The sequence below is a fragment of the Protopterus annectens genome, chromosome 4.part0 (assembly GCF_019279795.1).
Source record: "Protopterus annectens isolate FY-2018-M chromosome 4.part0, PAN1.0, whole genome shotgun sequence".
Taxonomy (NCBI): Eukaryota; Metazoa; Chordata; order Ceratodontiformes; family Protopteridae; genus Protopterus; species Protopterus annectens.
In genome coordinates this window covers 1166200839-1166225828 of record NC_056733.1, presented here as the reverse complement: position 1 = coordinate 1166225828, position 24990 = coordinate 1166200839, and the positions used below count along the sequence as shown (strand labels likewise).

The window sequence follows — 24990 nt, the reverse complement described above, 5'->3', positions numbered from 1 at the left end:
GGTTCCCCCTTAAGTACCAGACTACTGTCGTGACATCTGTCTGTATGGAAATTGCACCTCCTGACACAGAGTTTTGAAATGTCTGCAAAACTAAAAGGACTATTCTCATCTCCAGAACACTGATGTGAAGACTGGCCTCCAATGGTGTCTGGGTACCATGAACAGTCTTCCCTTTGTAATGTCTGCCCATCCTAAAAAGGAAGCAACTGTGGTGACCACCACAATGGGAGAAGGGGGACAAAAGGGGCACCCTTAGATCAGACCTGGAGGTATCCACTGACTGAAAGATTCCTGCAATTTAAAGCAAGTTTGACTGGTGCAGTCAGTGGATGATGTAGTTGAGACCACTGTACTGACAGGGCCCACTGAAGGACCCTTATATGGAAATGACATACAGAAATCAGGGTGATTGTAGAAGCCTTGAAGCCCAGTAACTTTAGAAATCAGTCCTGCTGGTGGAGAACGGTGGGACAGAACTTGTTTCACTACTCTTCGAGGTGAAAGAATCCTGGAGTGTGGGAGGACAGCATCTGGTTCAAAGTGCCTAGTTGGCATCTAATGAATTCTTTGGATTGTGTGGGATTTAACTGGCTTTTGTAAACGTTCACTGTGATCTCAAAGGAGTAAAGTAAGTCCCTCTCCTTTGAATGAGTAGATTCTTGGTCTAAGTGGTTAGGAGCCAACTGTCCCAACTATGGGAGCATCTGGAACCCCTGCAGTCTGAGAAAGGCTGTGACTACTGCCATGCATATGGTGAACACCCTAAGGGGCTGTGGTGAGGCCAAAGGGCAGAGCTCTGAAGAGATTATAACGGACTCCCAGCCTGAAACAGAGAAATCTCCTTAAATACTTATCTTAACATAATAAGCATCCAGGAGACCTACTGAGCACATTCAGTCGTTCTTTCCAATTAGAGGGAGAATGGACTGAACATCCAGAATTTTGTCCGTTTTACAAATTAGTTTAAATGACTGAGGTCCAGAACTGGCCTTAGGTCCCCCCTTTGGAACTAAAAAGAACCTGCAGTAGAGGCTGGATTCTAGTCTGTCTGGTGGGACATGCTGGATGGCTCTTTTTTCTAACAGCTTCTTGACTTTGGCTGTGGAGTATTCCAACTGATGAGGCGGCACTTGCGGAAACTTTTTCCTTGGTTGGGGTTGGCAAAGAAAGGGAATGATGTATCCTTTTGTTATTATCCTCAGCACTGATGAGTCTGAAGTGATGGCCTGCCAGGTTTGGGGGTGCAAGTGAAAAATTTCAAACAACTGCATCCGGGCATGATGACATGCGTCTCTGTCTGTACCTGCTGCTTTGGACATATCAGCTGCAATGGACCGAAGACGCATGGAAACGTTGGAAAGAGATGCAAGGGTGGATAGCTGGGATTCATCCTTGTCGAATATCCACTGGCAAATTACTGGAGAGAGAATTGGTAAGCTCTTTGGTCAATTCCCTCTGAAAATGTGTGAAGCGAGCCAGGTAGTTTAGTGGTCTACGTGAAAAAGTCGCTGAAGCACAAGTCTTTCTTCTAAATTTGTCCAGAGCCTTTGATTCCCTATTAGGGGGATGAACAGATGCACTCTCTTTGGAGAGTTCTTTCTTAGTCACTGCCACTACAGCCATTAACATCCACCACAGGACCTTTAATCCAGTGCATCCTGTCCTTAGCAGCTGCAAAAATTCTGCCAGGTTTCTTCAATATCTGCTCCACTATGTCAAGTTCTTTCTAGGGCCATGAGCTACCATACCAAATCAATGAGGGCATCAGGGAGAGGGACTATCTAGGAAATTGAAGGGTCAAGTCAAAGCCCCCAGGAACACAGATTCTTCTGAAGAAGGTTGGTCAGTGGGCCAACCCAGCAACTTAATTCCAGGATTTCACCAAATGTGTTGTCTCCAAAGGGGGATCTGGGGAAGCCTTCCCCTTCATCCAAATCAGTGACTTCCATGACTGATTCAAGTGATAAATCCAAGTATTTCCATTTACAAGTCTGCTTCTTGTTGTGGGGAGACTCAGACGCCAGATCCAAATCAGACTGGGAGCTCAGGATGAGTACTTCCCTGACACTTTTGGGAACAGACTTGTCCCTGTCCATGAGGAGGTGCAAAGGACAAAACAGAAAAAGACAGCAGTCTAGAGGAATCCAAGCATGGAACAACCACCCCTTCACTACAGGGGAGAACTCTCTATACAGCTTTGAACACCATGCCCAAAACTGGCATCAAAGAGTACTGTCAAAGAAGTGGAACCAGAGCCAAGAGAACTCTATCAACACATCCTAGGCCAGAAGCGGACATCAGAGCAGAGCTTTCAAAAGCAGATGACCCCAGAGGCAGAGACTGAACCAAAAGTTTCAAAATCAACCTATCCTCTGGGACCCCGGCTTCGACAGCTCTGCTCCAATTCTCATCCCAATCTAACAAAGTTGGAATCAAGAGACACTGGAGTAAGTGGTCAGAGCTAAAGACATGAGATTTATTAGTGCCGACGCCGGTGCTCCGAGTATGTTCGGATCCATGGATTGGATCGAAAATGGAGTCCTAAGTGGAGGGGTCATGGGGCACCTTCCCAGATCAATCTGTGCAGATAATGCCAAGATGACCCCTAACGGAATCTGCTGTCAAATCTCTGCATCATCCTATCAATGTTGGCATCAGTTAGACTCCTCGAAGAACAAGGGGATGACAAGGCCGGTGAGGAAGCCTAAGTGTCTTCTTTTCTGCAGGACAGGTGAACACAACCTTGCGCTGACTGGTTCTGGAGAAAATTGCAGCGGAGTTAAAGGAGATCAGATGTGACTAACTTTAGATCCAAATGAGTCAACATTTTCAGTGCCAGACTTGAGCTAGATGTTGGGTCAGTAAACATTTTCTTGGTTTACCTAAAGATTTTTCAGGAGTCCTGATTTGAGACTTGTGTGTTTATTTTTCCTTTGGGGTAGATTTATCCACAACCTTAGGAAGGGCTGATGACCCCTCCTGACCTGGCAGTAACCCCTTTAAAATCCGTCAGTTTATCCTTCCTGCTTTGCATGGCCTTGTGCCCAAAAGAAGCATAATTAGTATCCAAGTTGGCCACTCCTAAGCAATACACAATGTATTTGGATCCTGTGGGGGGAATTTAAGGTCGCACTTGGAACATTTCTGAAAAGTTTTTACAGACATTGTACTGAAAGCTAGTTAAAACAACCATAACTGCAATGTTAAATAATATTAAAGAGAAAAGACAACAGCAACAGTAATTTCTACTAGACAGAATTAAAAAAAAAAAAAAAAAAAAAAAAAAAAAACTTACATATAAAAAATCTTATCTAACCAATGCCAGTTATCTGAACAGTGACAAAACTGTATTACAAGAACATTTTTGTTAACCTAGTGAAGAACAAGGAAATAAGTTATCTAATCCAACTACCTGAAAAAACGAATAAGGCTTTTGACTTGTCGTCCACATGCTGAAATTGAGATCAGAGCCCCAAGAACTACGACTGCTCATTCAGGCAGCAAATGATATCGGAGGTATTCAAAGGGAGGAATAGAGGGATTGTGGGTAGGGGAGGAGTCAAGCACTCTGAAGCCATGAGTTTAGAGGTGCCACGGCAGGATCAGAGTCCCATCAGTTGCATCAAATGAAAATAAATATCATCAGATCATGTTTTAGGACAGAAACTACTCATTTACAACCACAGAACAAACTTCAGTATAATACTGCGGCTCCACAAAAAACACACCTCACGTCAATATGCAAGATGTATATGATAGAAATGCAAAAAGTACAGTTTTGTACCTACCATAAATGTAGATGTTCGAAGATCCACATTGCTGCAGTCCTTACATATGGGTAGTCCGCTGTCCTCGGTCGGCCCGAATACCAAAGTATTAGGCTGACGTCGGTCATGGGCGCTCAGATCTGACATCAGAGCGTCAGGGTATAAAAGCGCATGACCGACGTCATATCCTCAGTCTTTTCTTGCCCCAGATGTCAGAAGGCCCTAAAAAGAAAGGCCACAGCCCAAAAACAGGATACCTCCCAAAAACATGCCCAACAACAACCATCACCCCAACCATATAACCATGCCAAACTACAGAGGGAAGGAGGGAGGGTAAATTGGACTGCAGCAATGTGGATCTTCGAACATCTACATTTATGGTAGGTACAAAACTGTACTATGTTCTTCATCTCACATTGCTGCAGTCCTTACATATGGGTAGAATCCCAAAGCAGAGGTAAAGGGAGGATGGCAAAATCATAAAGCATTAGGGGCTGCTAAAATGCCCTGTAATATTGCAGTGGCAAATCCAGCCCTAGACTTAGAATAGAGGAAGGTGGTAATGCTTGGAAAAAGTATGTACTGAACTCCAAGTGGCTGCTTCCAAAATATCTTTTGTAGCTACCCCCCTTAGAAAGGCAGTAGAAGTGGCAGTAGCTCTAGTGGAATGAGGTCTGATTCCAGCCGGAATCTCCTTACCATGATGGGAATAACAGAAAGAAATACAAAACCCAATCCATTTAGAAATAGTTTGTTTTGAAACAGGTTTTCCCTGAGAACCCAAAGCAAAAGAAACAAACAACTGCTGAGACTGCCTGAACCCCTTAGTTCTGCTCAAATAATAACGTAACTGCCTGTGAATATCCAAAGTATGCAAAATCTTCTCCCCTTTATTTTGGGGGTTTGCATAAAAAGTAGGCAAATGAATAGTTTGGTTCAAGGCCACACTAGAAACCACTTTAGGCATAAAGGAAGGATTAGTACGCAAAGATACCCTATCCTTATGAAAAATCAGGAAAGATTCCACTGCCATAAGGGCCTGTAATTCAGAAACTCTTCTTGCAGAGGTAATGGCCAACAAAAAAGCAGTCTTCCACGATAAATACTTTAACTCAGCAGTAGCTGCAGGCTCAAAAGGTTGTAGAGTAAGCTTTTCCAACACAAAATTGAGATCCCAAGCAGGAGTAGGAGCTCTACGTGGGGGTCTTATGTTCTTTGCCCCTCTAAGAAATTGCTTAAACAAAGGATGGGAAAATAAAGGAGGGTCACAGTCATAGTGAGCAGAAATGGCTGCAGCATGAACCTTTATCGAGGAGAAAGACAAACTCTTGTCCAATAACTCAGTAAGATATTGAAGAGAAACACTTAAATCAGGCTTGGAAACATCAAAGCCCTTCGCTTTGCTCCAAAGAAAAAAATCTCCTCCATTTATCAGCGTAAACTTTCCTTGTACTAGGCCTTCTGGCCTCCAAAATAACCTTCAAAACTTGTTGTGGAAGCTGAGACCCTCCAGGGTCTAAAACAGAATATGCCAGGCTGTGAGATGCAGAGACTGAATCTTGACATTGAGGAAGTGATTGCACTCCTGAGACAAAAGATGCGGAATCAAAGGCAGAGGCCATGGAGGCTCCGTACCAAACTCCTCAGTAGTGGGTACCAGTGCTGTCGAGGCCAATCCGCTATCAGAATCATGGATGGCTTGTCTTTTCTGGCCTTCAGGAGTACCTTGGGAATGAGAGGCAGAGGTGGAAAGGCATAGACATGAAGATTGCTCCAACTGAATGATAGAGCATCCACCTTCCAAGCTGTGGGATGAAACATTTTGTGCAAAACTTTGGCAACTGGTAATTTAGTGGAGAAGCGAACAGATCTATGTCTGGAGTCCCCCATAACACTGTCAACTTTTGAAACACATGAGGATCCAGTTTCCACTCGTGAGGATCCACAATTTGTCTGCTCAACACATCCGCTAAGGAGTTCTGTGCTCCTGGTAGAAACCTTGCCTGAAGATGGAGGTGTAAACTGAGAGCAGTCTCCCACAAAATCATCGCTTGCCTGCAAATAGGGTACGAATGGGTTCCCCCTTGCTTGTTGATGTACCACATGACAGTAGTGTTGTCTGTTTGAATCAACACCTGTCCTGGGTGAAGTAAATCCTTGAAAGCCATCAATGCAAATTGGACTGCTAACATCTCCTTCAAGTTGATATGCAAATGTTGAAGTCTGACAGGCCACGTGTCTTGCACCCATTTTCCATTGAGGTGTGCTCCCCAAGCCTTGTCCGAGGCATCTGTCGTTAGAATCTGACTCGCCTCTGGTCGGGTCACAGAGTCTCCCTTGTTTAGGTGACATTCCTGAGCCCACCACAAAAATTCTTTCTGGATGCAAGGTATTATCTGAATGACAGTGTCTAGATCTTGGCAGTGTTGTGTCCATACATTTTTGAGATACCATTGAAGCTTCCTCATATGCAGTTTGGCATTGGGAAGCACCAGAATACAAGATGCCATGAAGCCCAAGGCTTGAAGGACTGTCCTTGCAGTCAGCCTGGACTGTAGAGACATTTGATGGAAATAAAGAGAAAGGCTTCTTTGTTTGTCCGGGGTCAAAAAGGCCATCTGGGAAGCTGTATTCAGTCTCACACCCAGAAAGCACATGTCCTGAGAGGGTACTAGACTGGACTTTGTTTCGTTCACAGAATACCCTAGGCATCTTAACACTACCATCACATACTGTAGGTGCTGCAGAAGTTCGTCTTTGTGTTGTGCAATAATCAGGCAATCGTCCAAATATGGATAAATCTGTATTCCTCTTAACCTGAAAAGGCTATCACTGGAGCCAGAACCTTCGGGAACACTCTGGGCGCAGTAGATAAGCCAAAGGGCAATGCAGAGAACTGATAATGTAAACTTCCGGCCCGAAAACGCAGGTACCTCCTGCAACTGGGCCTGATAGGAACATGAAGATAAGCCTCTTTGAGATCCAGAGTTACCATCCAGTGATCTTTTCCCAACAGAGGTAAAAGCTGTTGTAACGTCAGCATTTTGAACTTTGGAATGTCCAGATAAGTGTTGAGGATAGATAAATCCAAAATTGGTCTCCACGTGTTCCCTTTCTTTGGTACTAGAAACAGGCGAGAATAAAATCCTAGTCCCACATCTGACAGAGGAACTGGCTGTATAGCTCCTATTTGAAGAAGTAAAGAAATCTGCTCGTGAGCCTCTATCCTTTGCCGAGGAGGAACGTCTGGCATGCCTTTGAAAGGAGGCAATGTATGGAACTAGAACTTGTAGCCTCGGTTTATAATGTCCAATACCCATTTGTCCTGGGTGACTAAAAGCCAGTTTTGCTTGAAGAGTGCTAACTTTCCTCCCAAAGGAGCTGCCAGGGAAGAAGAATCTGGCAGCTGAAAATGCAGGTCATTGGGCCTGTTTACGAAAGGACTGGCCCCTGCCCTCACCTGCAGATTGTGCAGGTGAACTCCAAGTTCTAGGCCTGAATGTACTGTGAGCTCTGCCCCTGCCACGTCTAGATCTACCCCTAGACTGAGAATCAGAAGAAGGGTAGGTCCACCCCTTAGTAGGCCAATTTCTACTAAACTTTGGAGGTTGCACCTGCAAAAAACTTTAACAGTCTGCATGGACTTAGCCTTGTCTTCCATTTTCTTCAAAACCGACTCCACAGGGGGACCAAACAAAACTTCAGACTGTAAAGGGGCATCCAGAATTCTAGTTTTAACATGCTCGGACAAATTCTGATCCTTTAGCCAGGCGTGCCTACGAAGAACTGAACCAGTGGCAGCCACCCTAGAAGAGGCCTGTACAGCATCAAAACCACATTGCAAAGAATGCTTACCCACCTGTTCAGAGACATGTACTAAATCTTGCAATTCTTTACACTCTATGCCCTCTGTCAAAGCATCCACTTTAGATTTTAGCTGAGAAAGGAGGAAATTCTGATATTTCAACATATGAAACTGGCAATTTAAAGCCCTCATTGCTAAAGTAGAAGAGGTATACACCTTCTTACCCCATCTATCCAAAGCTCTAGCTTCCTTATCTAGAGGAACCGGATTCTTTACAACAGAAGCTCTAACACCCTTAGGCCCCTGACTAATAGTTTCTGGGTCCGCCCTAGGACTCTTATACAGATATTTATGAGCCTCAGGCACCCTGTAATACTTGTCCGGTTTAACTGGCGCAGGAGGCAAAGAATCTGGATTAAGGGAAGCCTCGAGAAAACATCTTGAACAACATCCAAAACAGGAGGTATAGCCAAGGGTCTATGCTGTGGTAAAAACAAGAATTCCCTAAGCCTCTTCCGTGAATCAGAGAAATCCTGTCCTTCCCACTTAAAATGCTCCCTCATGGAATGCAGAGTTTCTGAAAATGAAAAATCCTCTGGAGGAGAAGCAGAAGGAGTGGAATCCTCTGCATCAGAATCCGAATAAGGGGGAAAATCTTGAATATCTTCAGCAGAAGAGTCTGAGTCATCTGAGGCCTGATCAAAACTTTCCAACTCTGGCTCCACCCTAGGCCTCTTATCAGGAGGGGGCATAGAACCTCTAATTAAAGTAATCAAATCTTCTGCCATTTTAAGCATGTGCTTTTTAGGCACAGACCCTGAAGTACCTGGAGGAACACCAGAGGAAGGCAAAACAGACCTGCCCTTAGAAGAAGCCTTAGAAATAGTAGCAGAAGGCCTAACCACCTTAGGCATAGAAGGGAGAACAGTAACCTGAGAGGCCCCTTCAGCTTGACCCGACTCCTGTGAGACCACATCCTGCAAAATCAAAGTTTCCCCCTGAGACTCAACAGAAACTTCAGCCGGATCCACCTGCTCCACTGTAGGTTCTGCAGGACCGGCGTCCGAAATGGACGAATCAACCTGTCTAGGTTTCAAGGATTTGTCTTTGCGCTTCTTCGTGGAAGCGGGCGCCGGAGGATCCGACGGCATATTATAATTACACCGCTTACCAAAGACTAATCTAGCACAATCTAACCTTCTTTTTATAGTGCGCTTATTAAACCTAGCACAAAACCGACACCCGACTACGTCGTGGTCCGGTCCCAAACAAGGAATGCAAAGAGAGTGATAATCCCTATGCGGTATCTGTTTCCCACAAGAAATACAATTATTCACTTTTTCTGACATCCGGAATTAACTGAGGCAAGAAAAAACAAAAATATTCCCCAACGGGGTACTTAGCCAACTTGGTTTCGGTCTGAAACTCAGAATACGAAAATTTCAGAACGCCCAACGGCACTTGCAACGCTGCTTCTGCATCGGACCATGCGGCAAAAAAGACTGAGGATATGACGTCGGTCATGCGCTTTTATACCCTGACGCTCTGATGTCAGATCTGAGCGCCCATGACCGACGTCAGCCTAATACTTTGGTATTCGGGCCGACAGAGGACAGCGGACTACCCATATGTAAGGACTGCAGCAATGTGAGATGAAGAACATCTATGTGTGCACGCATACATGTATGCAAATTCATGTATGTACATTTTCACTCTGACGCCGCTATAAAGAAGAGTAACATACACATTTGCTAATATGTTTAATCCAGTAGTTACCTTTAAGTGAGTCTTGCTCTACTCTCATTATGTCAATGAGTGAACTCTCCAGTGGCTGCATGTTGAAACTCTCCAATGGCCTTGTGCGATCCTGCAAAGAAACAAACGAACATACAAGCAACAATGCCACAGCAAATCACACCTATGACAAATGTCTCAAGTCACAATTGTGAAATTATGACCCATCTAGTGCTACAAAAATTAGATGTAAAACCATAGTGGTAAAAATACATTTTATAAAAATAAGTACACAATGACCACCCTTGAAATATTTTTTTTAAACTGCATCTCCAGGTTTCAGTGGCTTCTAAATCACATAAACATTAACTGTCAACAGCTAAAGCTACAGTAATCTAAATACAACATCAAGTTCACAGATGTACATCATAAAGCATGACAAGGAATGGACTAGACTACACTACACTATGTCATATTCTCCTCTATTCAGAGCAGTCAAGTGACGTAAATGGGTATGTAACATGTGTGCATGTGCCTACATTTGGGGGGGGGGCATCAGAGGATTAAACAAAGGAGAAGTACCACAATTACTAAGGGAAAGCACAGAGAAAAAGATATACTACATTCAGACTAAACAACAATATGAAACTAAAAAGGACTACTTGGCAGAAATTGTTAACTTTTCTAGAAGTGGACTACAGCATCCAGTAAATATACCTCAACTGTAGCAGCAGAATATATTCAGCTTACAGTACATGTTCACATGTACGCATACTGCCTCAGAAATCCCAATATTGATGGGATATTAGCTACAGGTGATCACTTGTCCCAGAAAGTACAGTTGTGTAAGTAAACTAACTGCAAGAAGAGATTTAAAATACATCACTGTTGCAGTAGCCTAGGCTATATAGGTTACATCTTGCAAAGGACAGGACAACTGGCCAGCTTCCAAATCCTTAGGGCACCTTTTGAATGCCCTAACCATTGAAGGAATTGAAAACAGCAGTATAAAAATCAGTGGTTAGGGATCACTTTTTTGACTATCTGCTTTTTTTGATAAGTTTATTTACACAACTTCACTATGTTTATCATTAATTTCACTGTTGCAGTAACCTAAGCTAGATGGGTAGATTTCCAGAGTTTAGAAAGAAACTGAGAAAGAAGAGTCAGATTCCAGGAGCCATTGGAAAAAGCCCAAGCAAAACCTTGAGCCAGGAAAAGGCATCAAATTTGTAAGGTTTTGTAAAATATGCACAGATCACCACATTGCTGCCTCCATAATACTTTCAGTCCACCCCTTTCCAAAATGCCACAAAAGAAGCCAAAGCCATGGAACAATAGGCTACGACCTTGCCTTTATGAGACCTCTCACACATTGAGAATAATGGGGGAAAAAAAGCACCATAACACAACAATGTCGAAATGTTCTGTTTTAACAGACTGCCCCTTTTTCTTACCTTCTATATGAAATAAACAGTTAAACTCCTGAATGTTTTAGGTCTTCTCAAAATAGTATCAAAGATGTGTGAAAATCCTAAAAGTACAGTTTTGTACCTACCATAAATGTAGATGTTCGAAGATCCACATTGCTGCAGTCCTTACACTTGGGGTAGTCCGCTGTCCTCGGTCGGCCCGAATATCAAAGTATAAGGCTGACGTCGGTCAAGGCGCATTTGACTGACATCAGGACGTCAGGGTACAAATGCGCATGACCGACGTCATATCCTCAGTCTTTTCTTGCCCCAGATGTCAGAAGACCCTAAAAATAAAGGTCAAAACCAAAAGACAGCAAACAAACAACCAACCATCCTAGCACTAAAAATATGTACAATATATACAAAATATACAATATACCTCATATTGACAACCCAACCCACACAACCGCCTCTAACTACAGAGGGGAAGGAGGGAGGGTAAATTGGACTGCAGCAATGTGGATCTTCGAACATCTACATTTATGGTAGGTACAAAACTGTACTATGTTCTTCATCTCACATTGCTGCAGTCCTTACACTTGGGTAGAATCCCAAAGCAGAGGTAAGGGAGGATGGCCAAACTATAAGGAAGCAGGAGCTGCCAAAATGCCCTGCAAAACAGCAGTGGCAAAACCAGCCCTGCATTTAGAGTAAAGTGGTAGGTGATAATGCCTAGAGAAAGTATGCACTGAACTCCAAGTAGCTGCCTCCAAAATATCCTTAGTTGCCACCCCTCAAAAAGCTGTCAAGTGGCAGTAGCCCTAGTGGAATGAGGCCTAATCCCAGCTGGAATCTCCTTGCCATGATGGGAATAACAGAAAGCAATGCAAAACCCAATCCACTTAGAAATAGTTTGTTTTGACACAGGCTTGCCCTGAGAACTCAAAGCAAAAGAAACAAATAACTGCTGAGACTGCCTGAACCCTTTAGTTCTGTCCAAATAATATCGCAACTGCCTGTGTACATCTAAAGTGTGCAAAATCTTTTCCCCTTTATTTTGGGGTAGGCAAATGAATAGTTTGGTTTAAAGCCACACTAGAAACCACTTTAGGCATAAAGGAAGGATTAGTACGTAAAGATACCCTATCCTTATGGAAAAGTAAGAAAGGCTCAACCGCCATAAGGGCCTGCAACTCAGAAACCCTTCTTGCAGAGGTAATAGCCAACAAAAAAGCAGTCTTCCAAGATAAAAACTTTAATGCAGTAGTAGCTGCAGGCTCAAAAGGTTGTAGAGTGAGTTTCTCCAACACAAAATTGAGATCCCAAGCAGGAGTAGGAGCTCTTCGTGGGGGTCTTATATTCTTTGCCCCTCTAAGAAATTGCTTGAACAAAGGATGAGAAAACAATGGTGGGTCACAATCATAGTGAGCCGAAATTGCTGCAGCATGAACCTTAACAGAAGAGAAGGACAAACCTTTGTCCAGTAACTCAGTAAGATATTGAAGAGCCACACTTAAATTAGGCTCAGAAACATCAAAATCCTTTGCTGCACTCCAAAATAAAAATCTCTTCCATTTATCTGCGTACACTTTCCTTGTACTAGGCCTTCTAGCTTCCAAAATAACATTCAAAACTTGCTGTGGAAGTGGAGGCCCACTATGGTTCAAAACAGAATATGCCAGGCTGTTAGGTGCAGAGAGTGAAGCTTGACATTGAGCAAATGACTGTCCTCCTGAGACAACAGGTGTGGAATCAAAGGCAAAGGCCATGGAGGCTTCCGTACCAGGCTTCTCAGTAATGGGTACCAATGCTGTCGAGGCCAATCTGGAGCTATCAAAATCATCCTTGGCTTGTCTTGTCTGGCCTTTAGTAGTACCTTTGGGAGGAGAGGCAGAGGCGGAAAGGCATACACATGAAGATTGCTCCAATTGAAGGAAAGAGCATCCACTTTCCAAGCTGTGGGATGAAACCATTTTGTGCAAAACTTTGGCAGCTGGTGGTTTAGTGGAGAAGCGAACAGATCTATGTCTTGAGTTCCCCATGACACTGTCAATTTCTGAAATACATGAGGATCCAATTTCCACTTGTGGGGATCCATAATTTGTCTGCTCAACACATCTGCTAAGGAGTTCTGTGCTCCCGGCAGAAACCTTGCCTGAAGATTTAGCTGTAAACTGAGAGCAGTCTCCCACAAAATCATTGCTTGCCTGCATAGAGGATAAGAATGTGTCCCTTGCTTGTTGATGTACCACATGACAGTTGTGTTGTCTGTTAGAATCAACACCTGCCCTGGAAGAAGTAAATCCTTGAAAGCTATTAATGCAAACTGGACTGCTAACATCTCTTTCAAGTTGATATGTAGATGTTGTAGTCTGGCAGGCCACTTGTTTTGTATCCACTTTCCATTCAGATGAGCTCCCCAAGCTTTGTCTGAGGCATCTGTCGTTAGAATCTGACTCGCCTCTGGCCGGGTCACAGAGAGTCCCTTGTTTAGGTGACATTCCTGAGCCCACCACAACAATTCCTTTTGAATGCAAGGTATTATTTGAATGACAGTGTCCAAATCCTGGCAGTGCTGTGTCCATACATTTTGAGATACCATTGTAGCTTCCTCATATGCAGTTTGGCATTGGGAAGCACCAGAATACAAGATGCCATGAACCCCAAGGCTTGAAGGACTGTCCTTGCAGTCAGCCTGGACTGATGAGACAACTGTTGAAAGTAAAGGGAAAGATTCTTTTGTTTGTCCGGGGTCAAAAAGGCCATCTGGGATGCTGTATTCAGTCTCACACCCAGAAAGCACATGCCCTGAGAGGGTACTAGACTGGACTTTATTTCGTTCACAGAATACCCCAGGCATCTTAGCACTGCTATCACATAATCCAAATGATGAAGAAGCTCGTCCCTTCCTTGAGCCAGAATCAGGCAATCGTCCAAATAAGGATAGATCTGTATTCCTTTTAACCTGAGGAAAGCTATCACTGGAGCCAGAACTTCGGTGAACACTCTGGGCGCAGTAGATAAGCCAAAGGGCAATGCAGAGAACTGATAATGAGAAGTCCCAGCTCGAAAACGCAGATACTTCCTGCAACTCAGTCTGATAGGAACATGAAGATAAGCCTCCTTGAGATCCAAAGTTACCATCCAATGATCTTTGCCCAGCAGAGGTAAAAGCTGCTGTAACGTCAACATTTTGAACTTGGGAATGTCCAGATAAGTGTTGAGGATAGATAAGTCCAAAATTGGTCTCCACGTGTTCCCTTTCTTTGGTACTAGGAACAGGCGAGAATAAAATCCTAGGCCCACTTCTGGCATAGGGACCGGCTGTATGGCCCCTATTTGGAGTAACAGAGAAATTTGCTTGTGAGCCTCTATTCTTTGTTGAGGAGGAACGTCTGGCATGCCTTTGAAAGGAGGCAAGGTATGGAAATAAAACCTGTAACCGTGGTGTACGATATCCAATACCCATCTGTCTTGGGTAATTAAACTCCAATTTTCTTTGAAAAGTGCCAACCTTCCTCCCAAAGGAGCTGCCAGACGAGAAGGCTCTGGCAGCTGAAAAGGTAGGTCATTGGGTCTGTTTACGAAAGGACTGACCCCTGCCCTCACCAAGACTGTGCAGGAGAACTCCCTGTTCTAGGCCTGAAAGAGCCCTGAGCTCTGCCCCTACCACGTCTAGATCTACCCCTAGACTGGGAATCATAAGAAGGAAACGTCCACCCCTTAGTAGGCCAATTTCTACTAAACTTTGGAGGCTGAACCTGCAAAAAATCTTTAACAGTCTGCATAGACTTAGCCTTGTCCTCCATCTTCTTTAAAACTGCCTCAACAGGAGAACCAAACAACACATCAGATTGTAAAGGAGCATCTAAAATCCTTGTTTTAACATGGTCAGATAAATTCTGATCCCTCAGCCAGGCGTGCCTGCGAAGAACTGACCCAGTGGCAGCCACCCTAGACGAGGCCTGTACAGCATCAAAACCACATTGCAAAGAATGCTTACCCACCTGTTCAGAAACATGTACTAAATCTTGTAACTCTTTACAATCAATACCTTCTGCCAGAGCATCAACCTTAGACTTCAATTGTGAAAGGAGATAGTTTTGGTATTTCAACATGTGAAACTGGCAATTCAAAGCCCTCATAGCTAGAGTGGAAGAAGTATAAACTTTCTTTCCCCATCTATCCAAGGCCCTGGCCTCTTTATCTGTAGGAACCGGATTCTTGACAACAGAAGCCTTAACACCTTTAGGCCCCTGACTAACAGTTTCTGGGTCTGCCTTAGGACTCCTGAAAAGATACTTATGAGCTTCAGGCACCCTGTAATACCTATCCGGTTTAACAGGAGCAGGAGGCAAAGAATCAGGATTAAGAGAAGCCTCTGTAAAAACATCTTCCACCACATCCAAAACAGGAGGTACAGCCAAAGGCCTATGCTGGGGTAAAAACAAAAATTCCCTAAGCCTTTTCCTGGAATCAGAGAAGTCCTGACCTTCCCACTTAAAATGCTCCCTCATGGAATGAAGAGTTTCTGAAAAAGAAAAATCCTCAGGGGGAGAAGCAGAAGGAGTAGAATCATCCACATCAGAATCAGAATAAGGGGAATACTCCTGCAAGTCTTCAGCCGAAGACTCTGAAACATCCGAAGCCTGCTCAAAACTCCCTAGCTCAGGCTCCACCCTAGGTCTCTTATCAGGAGGGGGCAAAGAACCCCTAATCAAAGTAATCAAATCTTCTGCCATTTTAAGCATATGCTTCTTGGGCACAGTTCCAGAAGAACTAGGGGTGACACCAACTGAAGCCAAACCTGGCCTGCCTCTGGGAGAAGCCTTGGAAACAGCAGGAGAGGGCCTAACCACCCTGGGAATGGAGGGGAGTATAGTAACTTGAGAAGCCCCATCAGCCTGACCTGCCTCCTGAGAGGCCACATCCTGCAATAACAAAGTCTCTCCCTGGGATCCCAAAGAAACCTCCGGTGGAACCACCGGCTCCACCGACACCTCTAAAGAACCGGCGTCCGGTACAGACGGTTCTTCTAGCCTAGGCTTAACTGCTTTGTCCTTGCGCTTCTTCGAAGAAGCGGGCGTCGGAGCATCCGACGGCATTTTATAATTGCACCGCTTCCCGAAGACTAACCTGGCACAATCTAACCTTCTCTTTATAGTGCACTTATTGAATCTAGCACAAGAGCGACACCCAACAACGTCGTGCTCAGGCCCTAAACAAGGAATACACAAAGTATGATAGTCTCTATGCGGTATCTGTTTCCCACAAGAAATGCAATTATTCACTTTTTCTGACATCCGGTAAACCACTGAGGCAAGAAAAAACTAAAATATTCCCCAACGGGGTACTTAGCCAACTTTGACTCGGTCTGAAACTCCGAAATCGAACAATTTCAGAACGCCAACCAGCACTTGCAACGCTGCTTCTGCATCGGACCATGCGGCAAAAAAGACTGAGGATATGATGTCGGTCATGCGCATTTGTACCCTGACGTCCTGATGTCAGTCAAATGCGCCTTGACCGACGTCAGCCTTATACTTTGATATTCGGGCCGACCGAGGACAGCGGACTACCCCAAGTGTAAGGACTGCAGCAATGTGAGATGAAGAACATCATGTAAAATCCTTTCTCCATGACTTTTGGAGCTGAAAAAAGGGAGATGAACACACTGACTAAAAGTAGACTCAAAACCACTTGAGGCATATATGACGGAATTTAAATTAAATAACTTTGACTCACCAGATCCTTTGCTTGCAAAGGTCAGAGCAACTAATACAACTGTTTTCCCAAGTTAAGAACTTCATTTTAACGTGATGAGATGGTTCAAACAGAAAAAGTGTAGTTTGTCTATAACAAAAACTAAGATCCCAAGAAGTCACCAGATTTCTAAGTAGACGTATATCAGAACGGACTTGAGACTGGGTGGAATGTGCGTGTTTGTGTGTGTGTGTGTGTGTGTGTGTGTGTGTGTGTGTGTGTGTGTGTGTGTGTGTGTGGTCTCTGGGCAGACAAGCAGAGATGGTCGTGATTCTTAGCAGAAAAGTAAGAAAGGTCAAAGGATAACTCATACTGAAAAACCAGAAGCATCTGGGTGTTAATAGGGTCCTGGCTCATAGGCTGGCACTAACTAAACAATCTTTTCAATGTACCCACATATGATTTTCTAAAAGCAGATTTCTTGCCATCTTCTAATACCTGCATGGTCTAAGGAAACTTGCACCTTCTTCTTTCGGCTTTTCCCGGTTAGGGATCACCACAGCGGAACTTCAGTCCGCTAATGATTGGCAGTAGATTTTTACAGTGCTGAGGTGCCAGCTCGACGCCCAACCTTCAACGAAGGCACGCCCATTCTACGCATGTCTTTCGAACACCAATCTACCGCGGGGAGGACATGCAGACTCCACACAGAAGGCACTCCAGCCAAGAATCGAACAGGAGAACCTCTTGCTGTGAGGCAACAATGCTACCGCTGCACCACTGTGGCAGGAAACCTGCACCTAAAAGATATTAAAACTATCATCCAGACAGTCAACTGAAGTTTCAAGTTGTAGAGCATCAAACAACCTATGTCTTGCATGAGTTAGTTCATTCTGTGAGAAAGCCTGTGGCAACCGCCAGTGGCTATTTTTTGAGGATGAACCACTGCTGCACTGGCCAAAAGGGAGTCATCACAATTATCTCTGGTAGTCCTTCTGAACCTTTAGAAAGACATTGGATATCAGTAGAAAAGCGTAATGCAGCATTCTGTCTACGGGAATGAGAAAGCATCTGTCTTTCAGCCTGGTTTGCAAGGAATCCTGGAGCAAAATTTCTTTAACTGTCTGTTATGAACGGAGGCAAGCAGATCTACTTGACGAGTTCCTCACAGAGTTGGATCAATTCCTTTAAAATACCCTCAGGTTCAGTTTCCATCTGTGAAAATCTGTCTTGGTCCTGCCCAGCTGGTCTGCCAATAATGCTTTGTTCTTATGGAATATATGTAGCCGGAAGGTAAAGGCTGAGGTTCTTCACTAGTTTCCAGTCTATCATAGCTAGTCTGCAGAACAGGTATGGTCTGGATCCCCCACATGTTTATGTCCCACATCATTATGGTGTAGTCTGTGATCACTAGCTTAGACCCAAGAATCCAAAGATGATTTAGAGATTTAACAGCATTTATTACACCCATCATCTCTTTAATATTTACTTCTTTTAGTTTGCTTGGTTTGTTCTACATGCTCTGAACTTTAACCCCTTGGGCAATACTACCCATGCAAAATCTGAGGCATTTGAGGTTACAGATTGGGTATGAACTGGAAAGGAGAAGGGGAGACCTGGGTTGAGAAATAACTGGTCCATACACCAAAGTAACGTACAGTTGCACAATCCTACTCCACTGCAATAGTAGATATTCACATTGTCTCAATGGCATACGGGTTCTGTGTATTTACAGACCTACACTGGCAGCTTTCCAGAACTCAGAATTCCCTCTTCTTGTGACAGGGGACTGGAGAAGTCTCACCCATCAGGGGAAGTCTAACCTCTTTCACAGGAAGTCAGTTTAGTCTTCTTGTAGGGAAAAAAAAAAAAAAAAAAAGATCAGAAGCAAGTATTGCCTGAAACAAACCAATCAGCAGACAAAAAAATCCATGGCAAATAATCAAAGCCAACCAACAACTCAATAAGGTTGAATACCATCGAACTACAATTAAAATAAGAGTGGTGGTGGGTGGGAGGGTGGTTGCTGCCACAGAGACAGCGTGAAATTTGAACATCTACTATTACAGATAAGCAAGACTTGTGCAACTGTACTATGTTTATCATTTACATTACCTCAGTGGCACACTGATAGATTCCCAAAGCTTACCCTACCTGACAGAAGGATAGGGATAAGCTCCAGGAGCCCCTGGAGAATGGTCCACTCAAAGCCTGCTCTGGAACTTGAAAAATAATCCAGTTTGTAGTGCTTTGTAAAGGTATGAAAAAGGACCAGTTTTGCTGCATCTACAATGTTTCTAAAGTCCACTTCTTTCCAATATGCCACTAACGAGACTAAGGCAATGGTGGAATGTGCCTTAACCTCACCTGGAACAGATTTACCATGGTGAGTAACGAAAAACAGCAGCAGAGGACAACCAAATGAGCAATCTTTTACTTAAGACAGGTTAACCCTTCCTAGCTCCAAAATGGGAAATGAACAGCTCTTCAGCTTTCCTGAAGGACTTGGGTTCTGTCAGGATAGCACCCCAGCGACCTGTGCACATTCATGTTATGTAGAACCTTCTCTTGTGTTTTTAGGTTCTGGAAAGAAAACTGGGAAATGCTGGCTTGATTGAGGGTACATTCAGAACTTCTGTCATGAAAGATGGATTGGTGCATAAAATAACCTTGTACTTGTGGAAATTCAGATAAGGTTGGTCAACCATGACAGCTTGCAGCTCAAAGGCTTGCCTTGCAGATGCAAGAACAATAAGCAAAACCATTTTGCAAGTGCCTGAAAGCTAGTTCAAAATGAAATGCAGTCAATTTTTCAAGAACAAAGTTGCAAACCCAAGGAGGAGGAATTTGCTTTCAAGGCAGTCAAAAGTGAGACTCTTGTCGTAAACTGTTTTGATCACAGAAAGAAACTAAAGAGGTAGATCCATGTGCAGACCAGCTGAGAGCCACAGGGTGCACCTTGCCAGATGCAAAAGATAAGCCATTGCTGCAGCTTATACAAATATTTTAAAACCAGAGAGATGAGACACCATAATGGTCCCTTCTGTTACCTGTTAAGCACCACTTAAAAAAAAAAAAAACTCTTCCATTTGTAAACATGAGATTTTCTAGTTGCAGGTTTTCTTGCCTCATTCAATGCCTGCTACACACATCCTCTATGGAACAAGTGCCTAAAAGGTATCAAGAATCATCCACGCTGTTGGTTGCAATTATTTTACCCTGGGGTGTACCAGTCACCCCTGCCACTGTGTGAGCAGATCCAATGTGAGGAAGCTTGTGGTAATTACTACTGGCAAATTACATTAAAAGGGAGAACTCTGCCTGGTCCAAGAGGGTCACTAAAATGATCTTTGGTAATTCTTTCTGAACCTTCAGCACTACCTTGGGTATCAGTGAAGAGAGTGGAAACGCACAAAGGAATATTTCTGTCCACAGGAATGAGAATGCATTTGTCCTCCAAGCATGGCTGCAAGGATATCTCACAGAATTTTTTGTCTGTTTTGAAAGTAGGCAAACAGATCTATTTGAGGTGATCCCAACATCTGGGCTAAATCCTAGAACCCCTCTGTCCAGAGTTTGCACTCATAAGTGTCCATCCATGATCTGCTTAGTACGTCTCCAACTACATTTTCCTTAGGATGTATGAGGCCTAAAGCTTTACAGAATGCTGTAAGGCTAGTTTTCAGACCATCATGCCCAAGTGGCAGAGAGGGTATGTGCTTGTGCCCCCCCCCCCCAAGTTTGTTCAGGTACCACAAGAATGTGTAGTCTGTGACCACTAAAAGGGGACCTGGAGATCACAATTGGTGAAGCACTTTTAAGGCTTGAATCATTGCTAACCTTTCTTTAATGTGTGTGCACTTGGAAGCATCCAAAGGACCCCATTCGCCTTAACTTGAACTTCCTCTAGACACTGCTTCTCATGCAAAATCTGAAGAGTCCATCTGGACTGACTAACTGGAGTCTGGCGGGAGTAGGGTAGGCCTGGATTGAGACGCATCTGATCCCTTCATCACTGTAGCTCTCAATTAACAAATTCCAGCCCTGGTACCTGCCTCTCTAAAGGTATCTTGGTCCCTGTACCTGCATTTTTTTTTTAATAAGTATCAATTAAACTTTTGCATATGGAGTATGGAGTCTGGCCAGTGGTATCGTGAGGATCACCAATGCCATGAGGCCTAGAATTTTGAGAAACACTTTTGTGGCGGCAGCTTCTTGCAAATGAAATCCTTAAAAATGTTCTGATAAGTCAGGAGTTTGTCTTCTTCTAGAAAGGTCATTCCTTTATCTGTGTCTATCATACACCCCAGCAGGACAATTATTTGTGACTATGTGAGACAGAAATGTGATGAGCATTTTTCAGATCTAAAATCACAACAATGGTCTGAAAGAGGGGTAGGATCGTCTGCAGGGTGAGAATTTTGAATTTGGTTACTTTCAGAAAGGTATTTAGGCAAGACAAATCTAACACTCGTCTCCACAATTACTTTAGAATCCTTTTGGCATCCAAAAAGGAGCTACATACAGTTACCTAAATTCCATTTACCTGTAACAGTAAAATGTTCGAACACACTGCCTTACTGATATAAAGGCAGTAGTTCCCTGCTATCCTCCTTCCTCCAGTCTGTCAAAGCTCAGAATTACTCCCACTGCCTGTCTGCGAGTGAGAAGGATCAGTCACCTGGCAGGATAGCCCTTCATACTCACAGACAGGACCCATTCAGTTTTAGAAGGTTCAAAAGGAAGAGCAAATGGGACCACAAGCTTTGCAAACACCTACCGTTCCACACCAAATGTTTCTCAACGCACTCACTCACTCCAAAAAAGGCTGCTGAACAAAAAATACAATAGCAACTTCAACTAACAATACACATCCACAAAACAAGGATGGTGGGAGAGTACGCCCAAGTAAGACAGTTTGTTCTATGATCATCTAATGTTATAGATGAGAGGAACTTGTGCAACTGTACTATTAACAGTCACATTACCCATACGCCAGTAAGGCAGATTTCCAAAGCTTACCTAACCTGGGAGAAGTAGGAGGAAGAAAGGTCCTGGAGCCCCTGGAGAACAGTCTGTGAAGCCTACTCTGGATCTAGAAAAAGCATCCAGTTTGCAGTGTTTTGTGAAGATAGAGACAGAGGACCAAGTTGCTGCATCTAAAATGCTTCGAGCAAACTTCTTTCCAATATGCCACTGAAAAGGAAAAGGCATTGGTGGAAGGCATATTTACCTTGCCTGAATGCACCTTGTCCTAATGGGTGAAACAAAAAACAATACCAGAGGACACCCAACATGCAATGGTTTGCTTGCAGACATGCTGACTCTTCGCATCCAAGTAGGAAATAAGCATTTCAGCCTTTTGAAATAGCTCTGTTCTGTCAAGCTAGCACTTGAGCTACCTATGCACATCCAATGCACATCCAAGGTATAAATATCCTTTCTCCATTATTATTAGGCTCTTGGAAGAACACAGGGAGATTAAACAGACTGACAGAGTCAACTCTGAAACCACTTACGAAGTGAAAGAGGCATTTGGGGTAACATGACCCTATCCTTGTGGAAAATCAGGTAAGGTTGTCCCACCATGAGAACTTGCTCAGAAACTCACCTTGCAGACATCAGAGCAATAAACAAAAAGTACTGTTGTGTACACTTAACATAAATGTAGATGCTTGAGTATATTCACTATTGCAGTCATGACATTTGGGTTATCCCTGCCAGGGTAGCCCTCGGCCAGCCCGAATACCAGAGACTTAGTATTTCTGCTTCGGCTGCTGTCGTTTGAGGACCAACGTCAGGTCGTCAGTAGTATAAAGTACAGCAGCAGATGCCATTACATCAGTTTTTCTTGCCCTAACCTGTCAGGAGCACCCAAGGCAGGTGGCCAGGTTCTGGTGGAAGAACCCCACCAGTGGAAAATAAATACCAATATGTGCCTTGTAAGGAAAGGAGAACAGGGAAGAATGGTAATAGGAGAAAAAGAAGGGGGATGGAGGGAGAGAAACCAAGACTGCAACAGTGAATACACTCGAACATCTACATTTACGGTAAGCGTACACAACTGTACTATGTTCTTCGTGTTTCACTGTTGCAGTCAACACATTTGGGTCGATTCCCAAAGTTGAGGAAATGGGTGGAGGCAGTCAAGGAAATAAGGGGCTGGCTAGGATGCCCTGCAAGACTGCAAAAGCAAACCCTGCCATGGATTTGGAGAAAAAAGGCAGGTGGCAATGCTTGGTAAAAATTTGAACAGATGTCCAGGTGGCAGCCTCCAGGATGTCCCTAGTGGGGACTTCTCAGGAAAGCTGCAGAGGTGGAGGCTGCTCTGGTGGAGTGTGTCCTAACCCCCTTGGTGGGATGCTTTTCATGCTGTCTGTAGCAGAAATGGATGCAGTGTGCTATCCATTTGGAAATGGTTTGCTTGGAGATGGCTTTGCCTTCTGCTCCTGCAGCAAAGCTAACCAGCAACTGATCAGACTTTCTGAAGGATTTAGTCCAGTCTAGATGTCTCTGCACATCTAGAGAGTGAAGAATCCTATCCCCCTTGTTCTGGGTATTAGGAAAAAAGGCGTGCAAATGAATGGATTGGTTGAGAGCCACACTGGACACCACCTTGGACATAAATGATGGGTTAGTTCTGAGGGATACCCTGTCTGCATGGAAGATGATGAAGGGTTCCACAGCCATGAGTCCTTGCAGCTCAGAGACTCTTCTGGATGAAGTGATGGCCAGAAAGAATGCTGTCTTCCAAGAGAGAAATTTTAGCTCTGCAGAAGCAGCTGGTTCGAAAGGGGGCAGGGTGAGCTTTTCCAAGACAAAATTAAGGTCCCAAGCTGGTGTTGGTGCCCTTTTTGGGTGGTCTCAAGTTGCTAGCCCCTATGAGCAACTGTTTGATCAAAGGGTTGCTCAGTGGGAAAATGAGCAGAAATAGCAGAGGCATGAATTTTAATGGAGGAGAGAGAGAGAACCCACTGAAGTAGGTCCGCTAAGTAATCCAGGATGAGAGGGATGGAAGGCTGTGCCATATTGGCTCCCTTAGCCTGGATCCAGGAGCAAACCTTTTCCATCTATCTGCATAAGACTTTCTGGTGCTAGGACGTATGGTCTCACAGAGGACATCCAGAACGGTTTACTGAGGATGGCAGATTGGTTCGGGATTAGGGAATAAGCCAAGCTGCCAAACTTGAATGTCTGCAATTGGGGATGCATGAATTCCCCTTCCCTTTGGGTCAGAAGGTTTGGAATCGGAGGAAGATGCCATGGAAGCAGCGGGGGACAAGCTGCACAGCAAGAGGTACCAGTGTTGTCGGGGCCAATCTGGAGCTATAAGAATGGTCCTTGGTGTTTACTCCCTTATTTTGAGCAGTACCCTGGGGATGAGAGGTAGGGGAGGAAAGGCATAGACCAACAGACTGACCCAGGTGAAGGACAGGGCATCCACTTTCCAAGCCATGCAGTGAAGCTTCCTGGTGCAGAATTTGCTGAGCTGATGGTTGGTGTGGGAGGCAAATAGGTCAACTTTCGGGGTTCCCCATTTCTGAGTTATTGGGGTGAAGGTGCTTCTGTTGAGTTGCCACTCATATGGGTCCAGAAGATTTCTACTTAATTGGTCTGCCAGAGAGTTGAAAGAGCCTGGCAGGAATTGTGCCAACAGGTGTAGTTGCATGGAAGAGGCTGTGTGCCAAAGGGTCATGGCCAGCCTACATATAGGGTAGGAGTGAGTCCCTCCCTGCTTGTTGATGTACCACATCACAGTGGTGTTGTCCATTTTGATCTGTAGAACCCCTGGAGAGAGAAGGGGTTTGAAAGCTATCAAGGCATGCTGCACAGCCATCATCTGTTTTTGACTAATGTGCAGAGGGATGTGCTGCGGGCACCATTGGCCCTGTATGCAACTGGCATCCAGGTGTACACCCCAAGTGTAGTCTGACGTGTCTATGTTGAGGCTCTGGGCGGCGGAAGGTAGGGAGAAGGGCAGTCCCTTGTTGTGGAAGCATGCTGTTGCCCACGAAAGAAAATCCTTTCTACCGATAATTCCTTGCCTCAGAAGAGTTTCCAAGTCTTGGAAGTGTTGACACCAAAGGCTCTTTAGGTACCACTGAAGTTTCCTTATATGCAGTCTTGCATATGGAATGAGTAGTATGCAAGATGCCATGAACCCCAGAGCTTGCAGGATCTTCCTTGCAGATAACTGAGGCTTGTTGAAAGAAGTAGGGAGAGATGTATACTTTTTTGCCCCATCTGTCCAATGCTCGGGAATCCCTGTGTGAGGGTGTGGATTCTTAGAGGTTGCTTTAATTCCTTTTGGCCCTTGAGAAATGACATCAGGGTCAGCTCTTGGATTTTTAAAAAAATATCTGAGAGTCAGGCACTCTACAGTACCGGTTTGGTTTTCTGTGAGCAGGAGGTAGGGCGTCAGGAGTCCAGCTAGATTCGAGGAAAACATCCTCCACAACATCCAGGACTGAGGGGGGATGGCCAAGGGTCTGTGTTGTGGAAGATCTAGGAATTCCCAGAGTCTATTTATAAACTGAGAGTAGTCCTGACTCTCCCACTGGAAATG

General features: G+C 44.3%; 1 protein-coding gene across 3 annotated transcripts in view; it reads right to left on the bottom strand.

Annotated features, from left to right (window-relative positions):
* Positions 1-24990, bottom strand: part of CPEB4 (cytoplasmic polyadenylation element binding protein 4) — a 982215-nt gene that overhangs the window by 880127 nt on the left and 77098 nt on the right. For all 3 annotated transcript variants that reach the window (XM_044069124.1, XM_044069125.1, XM_044069127.1), the window contains exon 2: positions 9349-9439. In XM_044069124.1, coding sequence (XP_043925059.1) covers positions 9349-9439 — 91 coding nt within the window. The remainder of the gene's footprint in view (positions 1-9348; positions 9440-24990) is intronic.